The sequence below is a fragment of the Tinamus guttatus genome, unplaced genomic scaffold (genome assembly GCF_059628265.1).
Source record: "Tinamus guttatus ecotype Peru unplaced genomic scaffold, ASM5962826v1 Tinamus_guttatus_pri_ptg000004l, whole genome shotgun sequence".
NCBI classification, from domain to species: Eukaryota; Metazoa; Chordata; class Aves; order Tinamiformes; family Tinamidae; genus Tinamus; species Tinamus guttatus.
Window position 1 is genome coordinate 16,831,695 of NW_028288538.1, and position 23,133 is coordinate 16,854,827.

General features: G+C 39.2%; 1 protein-coding gene across 2 annotated transcripts in view; it reads right to left on the reverse strand.

The window, feature by feature from the left end:
* Positions 1-1,258: 1,258 nt before the first annotated feature.
* CIB2 (calcium and integrin binding family member 2) overlaps positions 1,259-23,133 on the reverse strand; it is a 32,756-nt gene continuing 10,881 nt past the window's right edge. Inside the window, exons 3-6 of one of the 2 annotated variants that reach the window (XM_088520570.1) lie at positions 14,907-15,018; positions 8,076-8,223; positions 6,966-7,161; positions 1,259-1,378 (exon numbers count right to left, since the gene is read on the reverse strand). In XM_088520570.1, coding sequence (XP_088376696.1) covers positions 1,357-1,378; positions 6,966-7,161; positions 8,076-8,223; positions 14,907-14,996 — 456 coding nt within the window. In that variant the 5' untranslated portion in view covers positions 14,997-15,018 and the 3' untranslated portion in view covers positions 1,259-1,356. The remainder of the gene's footprint in view (positions 1,379-6,965; positions 7,162-8,075; positions 8,224-14,906; positions 15,019-23,133) is intronic. The other variant, XM_088520563.1, reaches the window with a different exon arrangement.

Consider the following 23,133-nt stretch of genomic DNA (forward strand, 5'->3'; position numbering starts at 1 on the left):
AAACCTGCACTCCTAGACAAATATTTCTTCTTGATGCACCCTCTGTAGATTTGAGGAGCAAGCTATCCTGCAAGTTGGCCATACCTCAGAGGTTCCTTAGAGTAAATAAACGTCTTCCTTGCAGAAATGGCAAAAAACTATTTCTCCCCTTTAACAAGCATTTCAATAAGGATAACACATTTCGGTCCTTGATAGGTTTAACATTATAATAACTGCAATAATGACTAGAAAGGAAATTAACACAGGCTTAGCACAAAAATTCTCAGAGCAAGGTAAAATCCATCAAAAGTTTTAATAGTGATGAATTTGATACAGAAGCCATGTAAGTGACAGAGCCCTTCTATTGACTGTTAGAACAGTAATACATGTATGATTGTCTTCAGGCCCCAGTACCTAAACAATACTGGAATTAAAAACAAAAGACATAGCTGATTTCCAGCTGGAAAGGGAAGAATACAGAGCTGCATTCATGCATTTTATGGGAAAGATTGCATAGCTGGTTTGGAAAGAAAAGGTCTTTTTACGTCCTTGGTAGTAGTGCTGTGCTTCTTGAACTTCTTCATGGGTTACAGACGATCGTATTCTTCCATACATTATGAGCCCAGAGTATGAGAAAAAGGCAAGACCTCCTTTGAGAGTACAGAAACAGTTTAAAGTCTGGGGGAAGAAATGAACCATGTATGCAAATCATATACAAAAGGCAAATACTTCAAGTTTTATAAGGACATGACAGTCCATAAAATATTGGTTGAAGGTAAGCACCAAACCCAGCATGTGCCATTTCAGTGACTGAAATGCAAACCTGGGATGTGGTTGTCTTCAACACTGGGAACTTGATCTGACTGCAGTTCTTTCACCTAAGATTATTTCCATGCAAGATCCCCAGCTGTAGAACACAGTGATAGAGGCATCTCATTAGTTAAGGCCCTTGCTTTCTTTCAAAATCAGTTGGAAAAAGTCATCAAAGCCAACCTTTCTGATAATCTTTTTTTTTTTTTTTTTTTTTTTTTTTTGCTTTTAAGAGCAGTATTAGTATTAAATATTCATAAATATAAAAACTATGTGGAAATACCTTTAATAATATTCTGGTTCTGCCTGTTAAAAAAACCCCTACAACCCAAGAACCAACCATCTTTGCCCAAGTGCTTAGCCAACAGCCGAGTTAGAAATGTCACTGTTCCATGTGTCTCGCAGATCAAACGAAGCCTCTGACTCTTGGTGGACCAGAATTATTTCAGTACCTTTTGCTGAGTTCTAAGAAGCCATAACAGAGGACAACAGCCCCCAAAGTGCCTGAGATTCAGAAAGGCTGGACAAGCAAGTCATTTCTGATAACACTGGCTCACAGAAACAACTTCAGATTCTTATGTGGAACGTACTGTAAGGAAAAGAAAAGAAAAACAAAAGGATTAAGAAATATAAATACATTTATCACTACGCAGAATATTATCCTTACAGCACACAAAAGAAGGTGGTAGGCAATGAATCTGAAATTCTGTTCAATATTGTCCTTTATCCCAGAAAGAATGTTTGGGAAAAAAGTGAAAGATACTGAAGCCCATTTTCATTTACAGTGAAGCATTTCAAGATGACGTGTGTTCTGAAATCTGTTAAAATTTACTGCAGGAAGCATGATCAACCTTCCCACAGAATGAATTAGTAAGTATGAGTATCAAAGAATGAATTGGTAACAGAATGATATAGGATGAGCAATGGCTGTTTTTAAAATAAGTGAAAGCTTTCAAAATGAAAACTTTCAAAGAAGCAGATCTAATACTTAAAATTTTAGCAAATCTGAATTGCAAAATTTTCCTCCAAAGCACAGCCCCTAGGTACAAATTACTGGACTGTGAAATAGAAATTATAATGAAATGGTCTTTAGCTCTGATTGCACATTGAGATGTACGTTGATATACCAGCTGGTTAAGTCAGAACGTCTCCTCAAAAATAGGAAGATTTCATTAGTCTGTCAAGAGGAAAAAATGTTGCATCTAAAATAATCTCTTCATGCGTAAGCACAAATCCTGATCACTGGTGTAAATGCACAAATTCAGTTATCCTAAGACCATTATTATTTCCTTCACATAAAATAATTTATTCCATATGATAATGAGAAAATTATAACATCATATGAAAAAAAGCACAAGAGAGTCTTAAGCAAAGATCTTGTCTGGCTTTATAATGAGCTAAGCCTTGACATCAGGAATGGTTACAAAAATAGAACTTTAAATCTTTCTTTAATATAACATAAGCAAGAACAATAGTCACTTCTTAAAGTTCGTTATCACAGCTTGTAGAATATACATAAACCACTGACATTCAAAATTCTGAATGACCTCAGGTCTCACATTCCCCAAGATTGCCAAAAATCCACAATTGGACAATGCATTTATAGTTATTGTTGACCTGCAGAGCAAATCTTCTCCCCAAAACATTTTAGGGAAAGGTCTCTGAAAGTGTTAGCTCAGGGGACCAAGCTCAATGCTGGAATAGATCAAGTGAAACTGTTTTATTTATTGGACATATAGCAGAGCCAAATGCTTCCCAACTGCACTTTTGCTATGGGTTCCTGAGCAGATCAAATGAGGCCCTCGTTTCTCTCACAAAATACTAAGAGACCCTGACTATTCATCCTTCTTCCATTTGCACTATGGTCCAGGTAACCAGAATGCTCTAGCTGTAGTTGAATCCCAAATATTCCATTTGAATCAGGAATGCACCACAGGAAGCTCTGTAGTGTATGTACAAAGCAGATCAAATCACATGTTTGCATTGGTAACCAGAGACTTAATATCCAAAATTTATTTAATCTGGCTGACACAGAAACATATGATGTTTACCAGCCTGGCATACGAGCCTGGGTTTTGTGCAACAGAGCCTATGGTGATGCAAAGAGCTTGCCAACACTAAGGCTTTAGAATAAAAAAAGAATTGTAATTTTGTTCACCACTCGAGAAATGTCTAGACAGTATATACAAATACCCAAGGGGAAAAAAAGAACACCCACAGCATTGTATATAAGCACATTTCAGTTATTATACAGAAAAAAATCCACCCAGATTCACATCACTGGAAAAGCTGTAGAAAGCTTTCTGCTTTTCTACAGAAAGTGGAAAATCTGCAGGGAAATAATTTGCACTCTTGGCAAACAGTATCATTTTGTCCTTTGGAGATTAAGCTGAAACGTGCTGTAAAGAATACTGACAGTGAAATTATTCCCTGCCACTGATTTTCTTTTTTTTTTTCTCTCCTCAGCACCTGATTTTTCACTAGGTTTAATTTCGGTTCTTCAGAACCGGTTAAGCTGCATTTTGGGACAGGTCCTCCGGGCCGCAGCCTCCTGTGACGTGTCTCGTGTTTCCTCTGCTCCACGCAGGACTCCAGTGGGCGTCAGCCGTTCTGTGGGTGAAGGCCAGGAAGGGCTGGGGAAGGGCCCACCAGGCACGACTGCTTGTGGTTTCATCAGTTGTTTCTCCATCTAGTTTGGAGAGCTGTTACGAAGTGTTACCAGCGACATGTTCTTCTCAAATTCCACTTCTGGTTACTATAGCATGCTGCACCACCAGGCCTTCAAATAAACTTAAACTTCCAGGGTGATTTATACAATGATTTACTGCAGAAAATGTAACCAGTCTTGTAGAACAGAACACTTAGCTAGGGCCAGTTCAGAGTGCTAATACTTCCATTAAACTACAAGCACCTTTTTAACAGTAAAAATCTTGAGTGAAATAAGCCTAATGGGATCACATCTTCTGAACTAGCAACTGTCACTATCATTTAAAGCTTCCTGAATCTTTTGGGAAAAGAGCCAACAACGTGCATGCCTTTAGTCCTGGCCAATGATTAGCAGAATTTTCTTTTAGTCTTTACAAATAAAAATAATAATCGTAATTTAAAATCCTCAACAGCAGCAGAGCAAATCAAGGAAGACTTCACTGCATCTTTATTTGTTTGACAGCAATACGAAGCTTGTAAAGGCTGTCTGCAAAGATTAAACCTACATGGGATAATTAAACAGAAACTTGGGAAACAAATGACTGTTTTTTTTTTTTTTTTTTTCTCCTCTCTGTGCAGCAGATGAACTTCAGCTCATCACAAGTCTGGATCACGGTGGCAAAATTAATGCCTGCTGTATGTACTACGCATTCATAATAATATACCAGCTTTAAAAAAATCCATATAGATCTTATGCAGCAACTACCTCAAAAGGGAACATGCATTGTTATAGCAATCTACCCTTCAAGGGTTTCCCATAAACGAAGTAAAGAAGATATGTTTCCTTATTAATTTTATGCAGACAATAAGAGTGAGTTGAAGTCTGTACATCGGTCAACATTGTCAAAAGGATTGGATACTAGGTGACAATGTGGTGTTCTAGAATAAGAGATTGAGAAACGTTCACTGCCCTTAGCCTCAAGACAAACCCTCTGAAAAGTCCAGCTGCCCACCATGTGGATTGCTCGCTGGCAATAATTCTCAAAAGCCTCCACTGCTTTTGTTCCCTGGTGTCTAACTTTCAGACTTGCCGTATATCTGAAAACTTGCTGAAATTAAAATCTGGAATGCATCCAGCTGGGTATAAAAAGTGGAAATATACAAACACAAATGAAATTAGAGCTGTATCTGAACACTAAGGGGAGAATATTTCTTCTGCGCGCTTGCTGAAGATTATACAGCTATGAAAAATATGCTTTCCTATCCCTTTACAATATTAAGATAGTTCAGACAGAAGTTTATCATACGCAAAGAGCGTTGCTGATTCACTTTAGGATACTTCCTGTGATTTGCATATTCTGCATTATATACATGGTAAAACTGCACCGTCTATCTTGAATACAGCTGAATTCAGCTACAATCATCACTTAAGAAAATCATTACAGTTAAAGACACAGAAAAATAAGAGAACTAGTAGCTGTAAATGGAGCTGCAGATAAATCAGGTGAGACTGCTATGATAATTGAAATCAATCAATAAGCAAATGGATTTGATGTTAGGAAAATGGAGGCAATACTTAGGCCAAATTGTTCCTTCATTGTACTTGAGCATTACATATCCTAGGGTTTGGCAGGAACTTTAGAACTCAGTTTGGACAAAGGACAGTATGCAATTACCCAGCTCTGTAAGCCAGACAGGGTCCTAAGCTCCCACATGTACTGGGACAGAAGCAAGAAGGCTGGAGCACTGGTTGTATCTACTCTCCAGTCTCCTCAGGTGTACTCTGTCGGAGGGAGAGCAACAGCCAAGCCCCTGCAGAAGACACTCTGCTGCTTACAGAAGTTGTTTCAGTGGCTGCCATGGCAAATATTCCCCTCTGCACCTTGCTCAGGAAACGACTGTGTTCCGTAGCATTCACAGTCAGCAGTTTGTGAACCTGTGCAGCACAGCAGTGAAGTCAGCCATGGAACAGGCAACCTCTGCAACTACAGCCTCTGCTGAGTCTTCAGGCTTGTCCTCAGTCCTTCACGTTTGATCCAAGCTCTCTACAAGATTTGCAGGCACAATGCAGCCTTCACTCGATTAAAAGAAACTAGCTGACAGCAACAGTTTCTAATTGGATGTAAAGAAAATATTTAACCTAGAAATATATGTAAATGAAAAATCAGAGTACCTACTCAGCAGAGCCTCTGCATAATGACAATATGTATCTGGCTCCAAAAGAGTTTCTGCTAACACACTTGACTAGTCAAGGAATTCCTGGTATGCTTCCAATGTACAAAAGACATTCACATTTACTTTACAGCATCTACTTTTGAGTTGCTTCTTTGTCAATGAGACTCTTCAGCGATGTTTCTCAGAGTTCACAGAGACCAGACCTCCACACTTCATTAGCAGAATCATTTTGCTATAATATGTCTTTCCTCAGAGATTTCACTTATTGAAGAAATAACAAACTGCTCTGTGTTCTGCAGGACCCTTAAAAGCTGCAAATCACCATTAGCATTAAGATTATGATTACAAATTTTGATCTGTCTTAATTCTATCATAATCTAAGACTTATTTCCTATGGAAATAGAATTTATTCATCCACTGAGTTTTTTAATCCTCCTTTCCAGTAACTTCTGAATCACTTGGCAGACTACAAAATTTGATGGAAAGATAATTAAGTTTCTACATGTTTCATGCAAAGAGGATGATGCGTAAAAAGAGAGTCTCGACGTGTTCCATCTGATAGAAAGGCTGCAAAGTTCTTCCATACCTCATCATCAGACACCAGAAAATCAGGTGAGACAGGACTAGTGCCCTACCCACAGTGAAAACTTGAATCAAAATTTCTTCTTAGATTTCAGTCAACTAATCAAGAGATACAAGCTTACAGTAACTAACCTCTGCCATTTCCCATGCCAAAAACTAGTTAGTACACTGTACACCTGCTTGCAATCCTGATAATTCTGGAATTATTCATCTTCCCAGATGTTAGAACTTGTCTATTATTATCAATTATCACTAGAAAAACTGTTGTTGGTCTAGACACATAGACAACTATGTGTCTGAAAGAAGATTGGGGGTTAAAGGAAAAAAAAAAATCAAGTTAACAAAAGGCATTTACTATTAAATATAGATGATATAGACTAAAGAATTCAGTGAGTCCAGGCAGAAATCATACACAGATTTTTGCTTCAGCCTGTTCCAGCAGTGGATTCCGAACTCCCGGCCTGGGACTATCTTGTTTTGTTGGCTGTTTTAGCATAATTTTCTTTAGGGGATCTATTCCTATATTATTTAGTGAATAGTCTTAACTGTTATTTATATATATATATATATATATATATATATATATATATATATATATATATGCACACAGACATAAACGTTATTATTTTCAAAAGGTCTTTTTAAATATGAAATTCACAAAAAAAACACTTTAAGACAACCAAGTATTGTCTAGAGAGCATTAGGAAGAAACTCAGCAATAAAAATCAAATGAAATACATAAAAAGAGAATCTTTTAAACATAATTGTAATACCTGAGAAAGTCTGGTGCTTTGGAAATCATGTTCTCAAAATCTGCAAATCCTAGTTTTCCATCACCATCCATATCAGCTTCTTCTATCACCTTTTCACAAACTAGTGTGATTTCTTCTGCTGTTAACTCTTCTCGGGTCAGCTTATTGAGTGTTTTTTCCAGGTCTGCTTTACAAATGAAGTTATCTGTGTTAAAATCTAAACAGTAAAACAACCAATGAAAAGATCAGCAACAACTCGGATGCATTTACTTCAAACAAAAAGGGGTGCAAAAGAGTAATTAACAATCCCATTAACTTTTGGTCTTATGCCCTGACATCTTAAGGAGAATACTAATATTGTGACACTTTATACAGTACTTGCTTTTCCACAGCAGGACACCATCAAAGCTCAAAGCTAACTTCAGAGAATTTCTAGTTTTAACCAAAGATAAAATATTTTCACTCAAGTTAAAATTATGCATTCTCTAGAAGCATTTAGCATTGTATTTTTCTAGCATATAATATTTTTATTAATATTTTAATATTTGCTTAGATTCCACAAAATAGGAACAATTCAATAAAAAGCCTAGGAAATATGGAAATCACTAGATAACATACTTTTTTTAGATACAGTATTAGCAGACTCCTCCTTTTGTAATAAAAAATTAAATGAAACTGAATGCATTTAGTGTTTTGCCAGACAGAGCTTTTATTTCCCATGAAGCTAAAACACCTAGAGAGTTTAAGTTACAAGGAGATTTAAAACAAACAAACAAAAAAAACCCACCACAATGAACAAAACAGAATTTCTGCCTAGAATACAAGAATTGCATGTCTATCTAAACCGGGGACTTGCTAGGAATATGTATCATTCGGTTTTCCTTTTTCTGGTTGCAGAAGCAACCTCAGAAACTATGTTTAACATGAAAGCACTTTGGTCACATTCTTCATAGCATAAAGTAGGCTTAAAATTAAACTAGTATCTTAGAAACTGGACCAGAATGAAGAATTAGTTCTTAAAGTAAGAGGGGCTCTTATTCGATTTTCTTTAAAAACACAAATGACCATGTAACAAAATTTCCTTAACATAAATGAGGAGAGCCATTCCGCTTCTGCATCCAGATACTTTACCATAGATCTTGAAGGCATAGATTGCTTTAAGCTCTCTGGGAGCCATTTCACTGAGCACAGAGAACATGTCCACAAAGTCGTTGAAGCTGAGGCTCCCTTCTCCATCTTCTGAGAAAGATTCAACAATCCTTTCCTTGAAGGGATTCTCCTGTGAAGAACAGGATTAAAATTACGGAGGTATACATTTGATTTTTAGGCATTTGGAACATCAGTAAAACTGCCAAAACCCTGATGATGATTAAGAGCATTTAATTCTCCCCTACTGCCTCCTTTACATGGCAGTTACACATAGCAAGGCCGGTGTGCGCCAGCCCATTTTCATCTCCCTTTGATTTTTAAGGATCCTTCCTAAGAGACGAGCATAGAGTAATTGTGCTGTTGTACGTTGAGAAGTGTTCCTGTCCACAGGGACACATTTCAGAGCGTGCAGTTCCTGGAAAGCAGATCTCCTTTCAGGTTCAGGTAACTCATCACACATAGATTCACATTATAGATGACTCTCTGCAGTGTCTAGTTTCAGGATGCAACTACACTGAAGGGGTCAGACACTTGGGTATATGGCCTAGAAATCTGAGCTATCAAGGCTGTCCCCACACCTGTGTGCATTTAGCAAGTCATGCTGCCTGGCAAATGAAAGCAGACCTCCAAACCAGGAGGCCTTGCAGGCTGGAACTCTGAGGTACCTTCTCAGAACTCAAAAGGCCATTCGAGCTCTCAAAGAGCATACCTGATACCATAAAAAGGTTTCTATTTAATGAGATGGTAACACTCAGGGATGCATCAATTATCTAACGAGAAGAGTCTTCCAGTTTGCACTCCAGGACTACTTCCGTGATAGAAATCAGCTGGAGTCTGCCAAAAGGTAAACATTTGGATAATGACAACCCTGCAAACATTCATCAGTCTTCTGAGAATTAGCAAGATTTCAGAAACAGATACTGGAAGCATCATTTTCTGAGATGCATAAAATACGAAAAGTAAACTTAACCAAAGGTTATAGTACAATTCTGTCCCATAAAAAAGATTGTTTTAATGGGGATTTATGTTCCTGTTCCGCTCTCCAACTCTTCTGGCTGATATCTGCCAGCATTATGGCTGTTTTAATGAACGGGTGAAGTAGAGACAGAGTCATAGGCTCAAATGACAACCCATTAGAGTAGTCAATACCAAATTCAACAGCAGGATTTGGTGACTGAAGCAATTCCACAATAGGGAACATGCCCAAATATACCAATGGGAAGGGCAGCAATGACCTGCTGGGCTTTGAGCTTAACGCATGACCTTGACTCACTGTTTAGGGGGAAACAAAAAGAGACTGAAGAAAAACAAAAGTAGTCTAGAAAAGGGGGTTCTGGAATGAAAAGATGGCAATTCTCAAAGCAGCAGCAGGCTCACAGCACTCGAGTCACGCCATGTAAAGCAACACTGCAGAATCAACCAGATGGCTGAAAGAAAGTCACTCTAAATGGATATGCAGTGTTTCCTCACATCAAGGCTGTGCTACGTGAAGCAGGGCCAGCAGATGTGCACCTACAGGTAACACCAAAGCTAGACGTGCTCGAGAGGCTGCATCACACCACAAGCACGGGCCAAGCACTCAGGGAAATGACTGATTCTGCTGTCTCAATTTGTCAGCTTAGCGCCAAGCCACAGGATGCAGCAGGGCTGAAATGCATGAAAAGGCCCCCCATCCCCAAAGCACATACAAAATGGATGTGTCTATTAAACCTGATATAAACCTTTACCATATTTATTAGGGAATGCTAAAATAACAGATTTTTTTCCTTTCTGATTTCTAAAATGCTACATTGTTTTCCTCTGAAAAAAAAGCTCAGCAGAAACAAGTCTTATGGTAGCAATTATAAGCTGACATGTTAGAGATGGGACTATGCAACACAGTGACTGCACAGATGTAAATAGCCCTATCAGCAGGGAACATCAAACAGGGACTTTCTGCATTACAAGTGCACGTCATGATCTCACTGACTGAATATGTTTATTGCACTTGCATAAGATAAATCTTCTATTTGACATGCCAGAGGTTTTGAAAATAGTTAAGTCAACAATGAATTAATTGGACCTGAGCATACTTAAGTAACTCTTCGCCAAACGGATCTCTAAAACTTAAAAGAAAAATAAAATCTTTTCTCCTATTGATTTCTTCCCTTTAACCTTCTCATATTATGTGTCTTCAGACAGTATACCCGAGCTTTCCACAATGGAAAGTATTACCTTACCTTTGCAGATACTTTTCACATCCTTTCTGTAATTTCATTACCTCTACTTTAAAGAGTACAGATTAGGGTTCCATCATATTTAAAGGAAAAGTCATAGGGGAGGGGATTAAAGAGGAAAATTACCCTGTGCCTCCCTAGGCTCCTTTCCTTTAAGCATTAATTGTTTAAAAAAGAACCCTTTTAAAACTGGACACCTACATTTGTCTTCTAAAAAGCTTTTTTTCCCTCACAATAAAAAAAGAGAGAAGACAGAAATAAAAGAATTGCTACAGCTGAAAATTTTGTTTTGCAGCCTGCTGCAATGCCTTGAGATAATCAGTCCTTCCTAAATGTGTCAGGCATCTTTTTAACAATCACTTTTTCTACTCAAATAATTGCCTTTTTATGCATGTTTGAATGTGCTTGGCATATATTCTGACATGCAGACCTAGAACCCAATACAATAAATCACACCCATTAACTCACTTAGAATATGTAAATAGGCACTTTACCCAACATTGCAGTTAAATCTTGCTAATTCGTTTGTTATTTTTGTCTCCTATTCTCTAATTTCCATCACTGATTTTGGTGAAGTGCTGTTTCCCTTTTGCCTAGCCATTTTGTAGTCATCTTGAACCTTACTCAATTCATTTAGAGCACTGTATCCTTTTACTATGAGCTGAGTATACTTTGGAAATAAGAGATTACACATAAGAGTGTACCAGTAACAAGAACTGTGTTTCCACAGAAATTTAGTGATCATTTTCTCTTTTGTATTTGCACCTAAAGCCCCATTGATGTTAACAAATATGAAAATGCACAAAGCATTCTGCTTTGAAGGCCACTGAAAAGCCCTGCACAAACTGAGATTAAGACACAGCCACAGCAGCATTTTTGTATCTTTAAAGACACATCCTTCTCCAGATGCTTATCAAAATTCTTTTAACATTTCTGATGACAAACATAACAGCACTAATTGCAGTCTAGGTAACTATTGCAGGCAGATGATCCAGGCTTAATACAGGTGGACAGACTGGATGACCTTTTGAGGTCTTGATGAGCTCTAGGAGCCTGTGGCCTGTGTGCCAGAGTGTACTTTGCACAACTGCATCCCCTCCAGAAGTGGAAATGCAAGGCGGGTGAGCAGTGAGCTTGGCTCATTACTGAAGGCCACACTGCAGTTACTGTTGCCAAACAGTCAAAGGTGTTGGGTGCGCATGGAATTACTAAACGTACAGAACATAATATCGTATCATTATTGCGCAGGGCTACAAGGATGATCAGGGGCCTGGAACATCTGCCCTATGAGGAGAGGCTGAGGGAGCTGGGCCTGTTCAGCCTGGAGAAGAGAAGGCTGAGAGGGGATCTAATCAGTGTATATAAATACCTCAAGGGAGGGAGTGCAGAGGACGGGGATGGTCTCTTTTCAGTGGTGGCCACTGATAGGACTAGAGGAAATGGCTGGAAACTGAAACATCAAAAATTCCATAGGAACTTAAGGAAAAATTACTTAACAGTGAGGGTGACAGAGCACTGGAACAGGCTGCCCAGAGAGGTTGTAGAGTCTCCTTCTCTGGAGATCTTCAAAACCCGCTTGGATGCAGTCCTGTGCCACGTGCTCTAGGTGTCCCTGCGTGTGCAGGGGGGTTGGACTAGATGATCTCTAGAGGTCCCTTCCAACCCTAAGCATTCTATGATTCTATGATCATGGGAATACGAGGCATTTTTAAGAAAAAACTATTCACTAATTGTAGCGGGAAACTGCCAGTAACATGAGTGAAGACCACCAGGCAGCTATGGATTTGGAATTCAACAGTCCTCACTTACTGCACTTCATGGGTTTATGATTGCCTGCAAGAGACAACTAAAGCAGGACTTTTGGGGAAGTCAGAAGAGCAGAGCCAAGGGAGTCAAGCATCCCATGAGAACTAGGAACTGCTGGAAGGATTTAGAGACCAAGAAGTTGCGAGGAGCTGCGGGAGCAGATTAGCAGGGGGATGATGATCAACTCGCTCTCTTAGCTGTCACAGCCCATTAGCAAGGAAACCTCTGAAAGGGAGGACAGATCATGATTTAGCACCGGATTATTAAAATGACTTTAAAATCTATATACATAAAATTGCAGTACATGTTTTTATTTTATTTTGAACTGTCTTACATGCTTCGATGTTTAAATTCACCAAAAATAGGTGAATCTAACTAACACTGGTTCTGAAATTTGTGGTCAATTCACTGTTCCGAGTGACCTTTCTGTCTCCTGATGCCTGTGCCTGCTGCTCATTGTTTCACCAGTGTGGGGATTTATGAACTACCTCGCTTCCCACCGCAGCTAATGAAAGGCCTGTGAGATCAATGAAGTTACTGCATGAGCCAAAAAAGGAAAGCAACAGACTGTAAAGTGAATGAAACTAAAACGATTCCCCTTTAGAAAGTCCTTTTATGACCTACTCCTGCCACAAAGACTGCTACACTACAATAACCAGAGACAGGGCTTACACCAGCCTAAAGGGCCTGACAATTAGGGACATGGTATCATGAAGATGGATACCCAGCTGCTTCTAAAGATCATATGTGATCACTGTGACCAGGTTACATGCCCATGTCCAGCTACATGCAGTTGGGAAGGATAACGTAAAGGGGAAACAGCTAAACAATACCAAAAAACACCCACCCACCAAATCCCCACACCACTGAAACAGGAGAGTTTTGCCTGCTAACCAAGACAGCCTGAAGTAGAAATCAGAGACTGCAATGCAATAGATGGGATAAACGGGCTCAGTTAACTCCAGTGTACTGGTAAACTTAATCTAATTAAAAGTATTGGCTCCTCCTTCATTTATTTTGGCCCTGAACTTTCTGTTTTCAAGAATGGGGAATTCTGAACAATTTGTCACCAATTAAAATGGCTTATCACTTGGCCATCAGAAAGCTTTCCTTCTCTGAAACGCTGAAATCACATTTAAATTTACCTTGGCTGAAAGCATTAAGGTATAAGGTAAAGATCTTTCTTTATAGTAGCAGAATCTAATTTAGAAAAGTGCATTATTGATTCTATCCATTTGTCAGAATTTGCCTCAACATTGCCAGTAACTAGAAATGTAATGCGTATATGAAAAAAGCCAGGTGCATTGAAATTATCACTAATTTTATTAGAATTCAATAGACATTTAGTTTCCTTGTTTCTATTTTGAGACTCAAATATTAGCTTGTCTTCACCTTGATGAAAATTTACTGAAGAAATAGTGATTATGGAGTGGGGTCTCAGCAAGTTGCAAAAGCTAAGGACATTTCTTTTTGTTAACATATGAGCTATAGTTAGTATTGTGATTTCTTACTATAAACTTGGGAAGAAAGGACCATGTTTTTATTCTATCTGTACAGGAAATAGCAAAATGTTTCATGGCTGAGGCTGGCTCAAGTTTCTGACTGAGATCCTAGGTGACATTTTGAAACCTTTTGGGGGTCAATTTTTAGAAAAAAGAGAAAAGGCAGGAAAAATCCCCCCAAAAAACAAAACTTATATACAGAAATCTTTCCCTTAGTATATACAACACGATTAGTATAATGAATAGTTTATGGACTGCCTGAGTTACAGGTTACATCTGGATCATAAAATTTAATAGCAGTATGAAATTCTACTCTATAAGAGTACTTAAACCTTCTTCTTCATTAATTACATTAATGCTGTCTCCTCCAGCAAATCTTTTGGCATTAAATTCCACAATATATTCCTGAGTTATGTCAGTTGCATCTGATAATTTCCTTCGGTACCTCTTGTCCTTATGAGAAGTTGTGCACAGTTATCCTCTATTTTGTGTACCCACCATCTTATCCTATGGATCTGGTAGGCAGCAAAAAGAAGGTTTAGAACAAGCTTTCCAATTCCAAACTTTCAGCTCCACTGAGTAATTTAAAATCATATTGAGTACTCAGCCTAGGGAGCTGATTTGGCTTGCTTAAGAACTGTACTCGGGCTGCTGATTCAAATGCCTTATTATGCCTTAAGCATTCTAATTTTGGATAACTAAGTTGGAGTTGACAGCAAGAAAATTTCAGGCAGATCTTTATATTGTCTATTGTAATGTTCTGTAAATACCTCTGTGGATGCACTGTTTTTCCTCAGCGACACTGGCATGTAATCTATATTTGGTCTTATTCAATACATGACATTGTCCCAGCGTTTGGAAAAAAATCTAAATATAGGCAATACTTCAGAAAATCAGTTGCAGAGAATTTATTTTTAGGTCACTGTAAAGTCAAATAAATTTGAAATAGATTTGAAATAGAAGTTCACAGAGCTACTTGTTCTTTTAGTACCAGCTCTTCCAACACATATCCTATTGCTTTCCAAAGGATGTATATATACAGAGTAGAAAAATACGTTGAATTCAACTTAATTTTCTGCACACTTCCTTTAATTCCTGAACCCATCTGGCTTTGCAAGGGAGACATCTACCTATATATTTCCCTGAGTCTGTGGCTGGTTTTGTCCTTGACCAGTAATGGAAAGGGGGAGACCTTACCATGCTATTTTGCTTCATGGGACCAAACTCCTCTGGAGGGACAAGCAACAGAGCTTAGCAGGATATAGCTTATAAGCAGTCAGAAGCAATACCTTTAGTTCAGGCATGTTTATTATAAGCTGCATAGGTAGTTTAACATCAGGATCCTTTGTATAGTCCATAGGCACAACGTTTGGTGCCATTTCATGGTATCGGCCATGCAACCTGTAAACAAGCAGAGAAAAAAGTCACCATTCATACAGCAATCAGACATCAGCTTGGCCTGCACATTGAATCATTCGTTTTAGTGCAGTGTCCAAATTCTCATCTTTTTGAACAAGACTTTGATGCAGTTTCCAGCAGAACTGCTACTAACATCCAGACATAACTTTGTGTGCACAACATGAGTACGTTACATGAATATGCTGGCAGTATCTGCACGTAATATTTAATACCTTATTGGTACATATATCCAAAGGCAGGGCCGGAACAGTGCACTAGCACTGCACATATATAATCCAGGGATCAAACTACACTGCAAACTTGACTGGTCTATACAACACAAGAGTGGAGCTGCTTAACAAGCCAAAAAAAAGACAAGGAAATGAAAAGTCACATGATATGTGGTCGTGATGCGCTGGATGCTGAATAAAAAGCAAACAAACAACCCACTCTTTTTCCTATTGGTTCCTCACTAACCACACAGATTCAGACTTACAATTCCAGCACCCTTTCACGTAGTTTTTCTCCCCCTGTCCCTTTTCATTCTTGACTCAGCTTATTCATAAAGCCAGTATGTTTTAAGAGCAAGTGCTTTTCCCTAGAAACGCAAATCAGACATTCACAAATCTAGTTTCACTCTCTACATATTGCTTATTAAGCTAACAGTATCATATTGTAGTTTGGATAAGGGAGCTAGAGAAGGAGGCAGAGAACAAAACACTCAGATGTTTCTAAAGCTTTAGAAGCTGAGCAGTAGCAAAGGAGAGAAGTTGGCTCAGTCTCCTGCATGACCCAGGCTTTGCTACTGTTAATTGTTAAATGAATTGACATGTGTTAATTCCCTCCCACATTCTTTTTCAACACTTCCAAATATTTTTGTTTATGTTTACATAAAAGCATGGCCTAGAAGTCGAAAGAAAACAGGCATACTTAAAATAAGTAAATAAAAATCATGTAGAAAGCAAATTTAAAAGCTATCAGCACAACTACTCTCACTGGGATTCTCAGCCAAATTAGGAACAGGGATATTCCCAATTTCAGGTCAAACTCATCTATGGATCTCAAATTTTGAGCAGCCAATTAGGCAGATGCTCTCAAGCTGCCTGGAAAGCAAAGCACTACCTGCCTAGGTGCAATTCATACCTTCACAATTGATGTGCTGATTTTACCGATTCTCTTATTGGGTCCGTGTAGTACTACTATATATTAAACCCTTTGAACAAAACAAACCCTGTCTGTTCACTACATAGGCTAACTACTAAAAATGAAGAGATTAACATGTTTTGGGCAGCTCAACATGAACACAACAGCGGTTCCGGAAGCCAAATCTGTCCAACTCCTCCATCTCCCAAGCGTTAGCTCTGACAAACCCTGAGCCTGGCTCTACCAGCAACCAAGCTATTTAGGATTAACACAGCTGAGGAAATTTCAAGAACAAAGAAAATATTTCAGAGGCGTATATTTCCTTAGCTCCTTTGGTTATCGATATAGTGTATCCCCCGAAAGACATACATAATGGAACATGAAGGACCATGTTTTGTTTGGATCTTAGGAAAATAATGCCTTAAAACTGTGCAGCAAAATATTGTGCCATACAGGAAATTAAATACCCACTGACCTAAGCACATTGCTGCTGCTGACCACAGCTCACCCCGACATTTCATAAATACTGTGTAATTCAAGATGCAACAGCCATTTCCCACTCCAACAAATAATTTATCTGTCCTAAACAGTAATTGCATGATTCCCTTAAATACAGTGAAGCTCTTGAAGGCATCTAGCGGAAAACAAGCCTTTCAAATCAAATATTCATCCAAAGAACTTCTTTCACTGCCCGATTATTCACACTGCCAAGGTTTTCTTCTCTTTACTTCCTCTAGCATTATGCTTTTTCGCATCCATCTTTGCCTCCTCTGACAGGACCATGGACACAGACACTGATAGGACTCCTTGAGCTCTCTGTAATGTCTTTCAGAAGGCATTGAAAGAATTGCAACAAAATAATCCATGTTTCATATTTTATAAGATGTTAATCTATCCTGTAAAATGCCAACTGTGCAATTTCTTTTAATTTTGAGCATAAAATCATCTTGCAAGACACTTGATTTCAATAGTTTGCCAAAAGGAACTAGCTCTAGTTTACTTCTGACTTCTTTTGATGAACATAAGCCCACAGATATCCCAAGCTACACTTTATTGTAAAGGAGTGTTCAGCATTAGTGCTAATGGCACCTCCTCACCCTTTTATCTCTCGTTACTTGCCTTACTCCAAAGAGTGTTACTATTTTACCTGTATCAATGCACTGCTGGTAAGAATATCTGGTGCACTGGACAATATGAAGGGTTGTTGCTTTGTTTTTATTACGTCCAACCTAGATCAGCACAATCCTAACAAACAGTAGTCCTGGCACCTGAAACTTATTTCTGTTTATTAAACATAGGTTGAATTCACCAAATCACTCAGAGATCTGCAGGTTCGACAGCTTTCCACCTGAGCAGGCTTCACACTAAAGCATCCAAATGAGCCTGGAGGAAGTGGCTGCCATCCAAGTCCTGCAAACTAAATTGCAGCAATAAAATAGTCTCTCACTAGGTTATACCTGTAAGGATCCTACTGCAGTATTTGTGATGGCCTTAGGTGGCACTATTAGCAATATTATGATGTGAAAGGCCATGAAGGCAGCATTTCTCAAGCTTGCTTTCCAAGCCAAAAATATGTAAGGAACAAAACACAAAGGAACAGAAACAGCCAGAAGAACAGCAGCAGAAGCAGTAAAACTTCTTTGCACTGAACATCGCTGGCATGTTCTCCAGGAAAACTGTGCACTGTTTTATGGTAAACTAAGCACTGGATTGCTAGCCTCTGGAGTGACTGAACTTTGGGGAAAGAATTACAGGGCTGCCTCAGCCTCCCACAGCCCTGAGTAAGCTGCTTATCAGAGTCTAGAACAGCATGGAAGCCCAAGGGTTATTTGCTAAAACAACCACTTACTGTGTTTTAGAACACTAATTCTCCTGGCTTTATGCCATATTTTCCCACTAATTTGTCATATCATAGTGATTCTTGGAAGAAGCTATATCTGAGACCCATCTCTCAGTAACGTTAATTACTAACTGAATATATCAACAAACCCTGTGGTAAAGGTTCTCAAATTCCCTCTGTTCTTAGACAAGCAGATGATGAATTGAATACATCACAGAGAGCTTTGACTTGGAGAGAAAAGGCTTCGTACCCTTAAGACACATGGCTCTCAACAGGAAACACTTATGAAAATAACGTAAAGCTCCTTGGGCTACCTGCCCTGGTCACAGAAACACCTGTGTCTCATCGGGGGTCAAAGGGAGGTTTTGCAAGGCTTTCTAAATGTGTATAGTTTTCCAAAGGCTGCCATCACCATAGCACTATATACATGCTCATAAGCAGAGCACCTGCAGGAGCCTCACTGTCCTTGCGGAACTCTTATAGATCCTGCAGCAATATCTGCTTCATCAAACAATTCTTCTCAATGCAGACAACTACATTTTCCCATTCTTGAACTCCATTGCTGATAAACCATTGACAAAACAAAAAGCTATGTTCAAAAAAGCAAGAGTGCTACCTCCACAGCCTACTTTGTGCTTACACCAACACTCATTTTACCATTTGTCAGCAGGCAGACTCACAAATGGTTAAGTAGTTGGGTTAGAGTCTGTCCCCAGTTCTCAAGGATGTGCTAACCTGGAATCACAACACTATTTGCCAGACATGGCTTGATTATGACCTCCCCCAAACTCAAGGCCTTCAGCAATACCTGTGTAAGCTTAAAAAGACTTAACAAAATGACAAAATAAGTTCTCCACACTGCACTTCTGCAGTGACTTTGTTTTCCTTCCCCTCTTCTCCCCCTAGCAAGGTCACCAGTGTCTGTGTTAAGACACTGAGAATCTTGATATACCTAAATAACCGCCATTAAATGCAATGACAACACATTACAGCTTGCTGGGCTGCCTTTGTAATAAGAACTCTGCACTAAAGGAGTGCTGAAAACAAACGATAAAAGCTGGTAATGGCTCATTGATTAGAAATAAGTAGAAGCTTTAAAATGTTCTTTAGAAAGCAATACATTTTGTGTCCCAGCCCCCCAAGTACCAGTCAATCGATTATGGTGTGAAGAAACACTTTTTCAGGAATACATATCCACTTTATTCCCAAATGAAAGGAATACACTTAAAATATATTTGACCTTAACATCATAGTGAAGATGATCGCAAAGACTAAATTCTGAATTGCTCTGCAGAGTCCCAGTAAAAAGCAAAATGGCTTTGGTAGAGCAAGGGGAGAAGGCAGTGAGCACCGAGGGCAGCCAGTTCCACGAGGAGTTCATGAGAATCCCGGCACAGAGGGGATTTTGAAAAAGGCAGCGTATCATGAAGACAAAACATGGATAAACGAAGATCCTGCCAACATGTCATAGCATTACTTCCTATGACAAGTACTGTTTCACCTCTGCACTACAAAATGAAGCAGTATAAACTAATTCAAGCCCACACTAAATATTCTCCTAAACCACTTGCTACACAATTAAAAACAAATCCTGGATAAGAAATGTTTTTCTGAGGGTAATTTATAGTAATAAGTTGACTCTAGAAGTCCTAGTCCTGCTTAGGAAGGCATACGTATTGATGTACACAACACTGCCATCCACAGCACTACGTAAAGCACAGTAAGTCTGGATTATAGCACTCTGTAGTATTTTTCCTTCTTTGAAGCATCACTGAAAAACCTGCTAGGAGGCCTGTTATCTACTGGTTATTTCTTACCCATTAGCAGAGATTTGCCCTCCACTGAGCCTGGCAGAGCAGGTGCAAGCTAACAGAGCATTGCCGGGGAAGACCATCATTCACAGAAATTATGATTTAAAAAAAGCCTTTTTTCCCATTCATAGAGAATATACAAACACAATTGTAAGCAAGAACAGAAACACCACTAGCAAGAGCAATCAATAGCAGCTTCAGTTTATCCATTCTTCCTATGTAGCTTGCACACACAATTTAGCAAGATTCCAAGGGCAGCAAGAGTTCAATCCAATTTTATTCTCCTGTTGGAGACCTTTTCCCCCAAGCTTCTCACAGGGGAACTCGTCCTTTCTGCATGTGAGCCCCCAAAGCACCTGGGAGGCAGGAGCCCTGTGCTCGCCTCTCCTGCATCTGCACAGCACTCTGCTCCCAAGGGAGGTGCAGGTCCCAGCACTTTGCTCCCTAATAAGGGAGCACTTCCAGGCACTCAGAGGAAACTAGTGCTTGTCTCCCAAACTCAACTCCCAGGTCAGCAGCTCCTCTGCATCTCACCTTTCATCTCCTCAAAGTGCAGGCAGAGGAGAAAATGCAACAAAACTAGAAACTTCTTTCTACCAGATTGTTCAGAGGTTTGAGGTGCCTTCCAACCTCAATCATTCTGTGCTTCTGTGTGTGTTGATGGTACCCAGCTCTGTAATTTAGTGCTCTATTTCTCTGTCTAGCTAGGTTAAGTCAGTCTCAAACCACACAATTTAAAATTCACAGATTTTGAACTTTTTGTCTGTGACAGACATCCAAGAACACCTGAACTCAAATACCTGGGTATCTGCCAAACTGTACTAGGGGAGAGAAATAGAAACAGATGAGCTGGCTAGCAGACCAGCATTACTACAGGAGTAAAACCTGCCTGCTAGAAAATTAGATTTACAAAACAGAGCAAGGAAAATACTGCCTTATAAGGGACAACTTAACCACTCATTCCCATCTGCAATCACAGCAGAAGCGTGTTATGCAGCCAGATTCATTGCTATGAAAAAGGTGTTTTTCCAACCTTTCTTCATAGGTCATGTTTTCTTAGCTGTTTCTTCTTGTTCCTCTCTATTGGACCCTTTCCAGGATGACAAATCTTTTTGACTGGTGATGCTGAAGACTCGACAGTCTATTCTGGCTGCAGCCCTAGCCGTGCTAACTACAGTGGAGTTCTGCCATTTTGTAGGCAAGCGTTAGAGTCACACATCCTGGAGCTAAGTTTCCTTTTTTTTTTTTTTTTTTCCCTCTCTCCTTCCCCAGCAGTATCATATTTCTTTTACTTATATTCAGTTTGCTTACACCAGCTTATCCCTCACTCATTTTTAGTGCTGCCAGTTTCTTCACATTCTGTTATCACAAATTTTTTTCCTTTCTGAACACAGCTCTTAATGTACTTGCCCAACCATGGCAATTTACTGTTGCTGATTTTGGATCATTTCTCTAATATATCAAGCATCATTTTAAAAGCTAGTCACCATCCTCAGAGTGCCTGCAACTTTCTTAAGCTTGATGTTTCTTATTGTCATTAAGAAAAATGGTGTAAGAATAGCCACTGATAGTTTAGCCAAGCAGCTAGATATACAACAGAAATAGGAAAGAACAAAAAAAATACATACAGAAACATATCAGAGGTTTTACTAAAATAAACATGTGTCACGTCTGTTTCTTTTTTCTTATCCACAGGAGTTCTCACTTATAAAGGAGGAAATTTGCTTTTACAAATTTACAAGTTTTTAAACACTCTGTCTTCCACTCCCAGATCATAAATCTGAGGAAGGAGTCCACAACCCTTTTGATAGTAGCCTGTAAATTGACTATGGAGCCAGAGTCTTGCATGCAGTTCAACTGACCCAATGTAACAGCTCAGTGGTCCTGAAATGGAAATTTTTGCTCTCCTTCTCTCATTTCAACTTGCACTGTCTCACCCTTACTCTTGCGCCAGCTCTCACATTCATCTAATCCTTGAGAGCTGATTCAGCTCATTAAATCAGCAAGACTTCTTTTGCTGTTTCAGCCTTTTGACAGGCTCTTTTTCTTTAGAGACAGGTGGAAATCAGTGAGCCCACCTCACCTGATTGCAATCTCATCTTGTTTAACATCAGCTTAAATTGCCCCACATTGCTGCTGTGGTATTCCCTTTTTCATCCCCATTTACCCAACCATGCCAGTCTTCTGCGGTGGCACCAGCACTCAAGCTGACTTCAGCCAAAAACGAATTCCTTTCTTTAGGTAAGGTTGCTCCTTGGCTGGATCATCTCACCAAACGACACAGCTGCACAGGAATCAGCCTGAGCAACCTCCATCTCTGTGGGTATCACATGAGGAATCAAGCAACACCCAAAGGTGCAGAAGCGTTTTGTGCTGCAGAATGAAGCGTAGCTCGCAGCAGCTTCCCTGGGCAGTGGCCAAGTGTTATGTCCATTCCACAAGCAGCAGAACTCAGCTGCTAATGCACAGAGTGACTTGGCAGGGCCATACAGCAATAGCAGGGAGAAGCTTTGCCACTGCCTTGATGCAGCTTTTGCCCCATGGTACGGATACACTTTTTCCTCCATGTGTTAAATCAACAAGTGCTAATAAAGGAATCATAATCCATTTTATCCCCATGTGGCAGAATTTCTCCTCAAATATGCAAAAATACCTATTCATTCTACTCTGTTCCTCAAGTAATAGCTCATATTCAAGAGAGCCTATATACCTAAATGCTATTAACTGCGTTATTATATGCCATATCATGATTACACTGATTATGTATATAGATTCTCAAAAAGCAGAAACAATACTTTGAGGAAGAGTGAATATTCCTTCTGATTATTCATTTTCCCATGATTTTAGGCCTTGACAGAGCTACTGCCTTGATTTTATTATTCTGTACACTAAATCAAACATTAATATTTAACTTTGCACACTCTATTTGTCAAATAGAACTTTTCTTAAAAAAAAAACTACCATTAACCTCATCTCTTCCATAAACATATCTGTTTTTCACAGGTCATATTCTGAGATTGCACTGTTTCTCTTATATAGATCTGTTCTTGGCTCTTTTAGGTACATCTAGTGCACAAAGTCATCCAAGCAAGCGCTCCCTTATCTTCCGTACACAAGCCATAATCAGGAAAAAAGGAAAAGCTTTTCCAGCTTGACATAAAGCCTGCAATTAGCAGTAAGTGCAGGCTTTGTGCTCCTCTCAGGAAATGGATTGCTTCCTTACACCTTTAGTTACAACATGCAAGATTCATTAGGCTTCCAGAGTACTCAAGCTGAGCACTGTGGTGCAAGCTAAGGTGCATTAAATATTTCTTACGGGAAGAA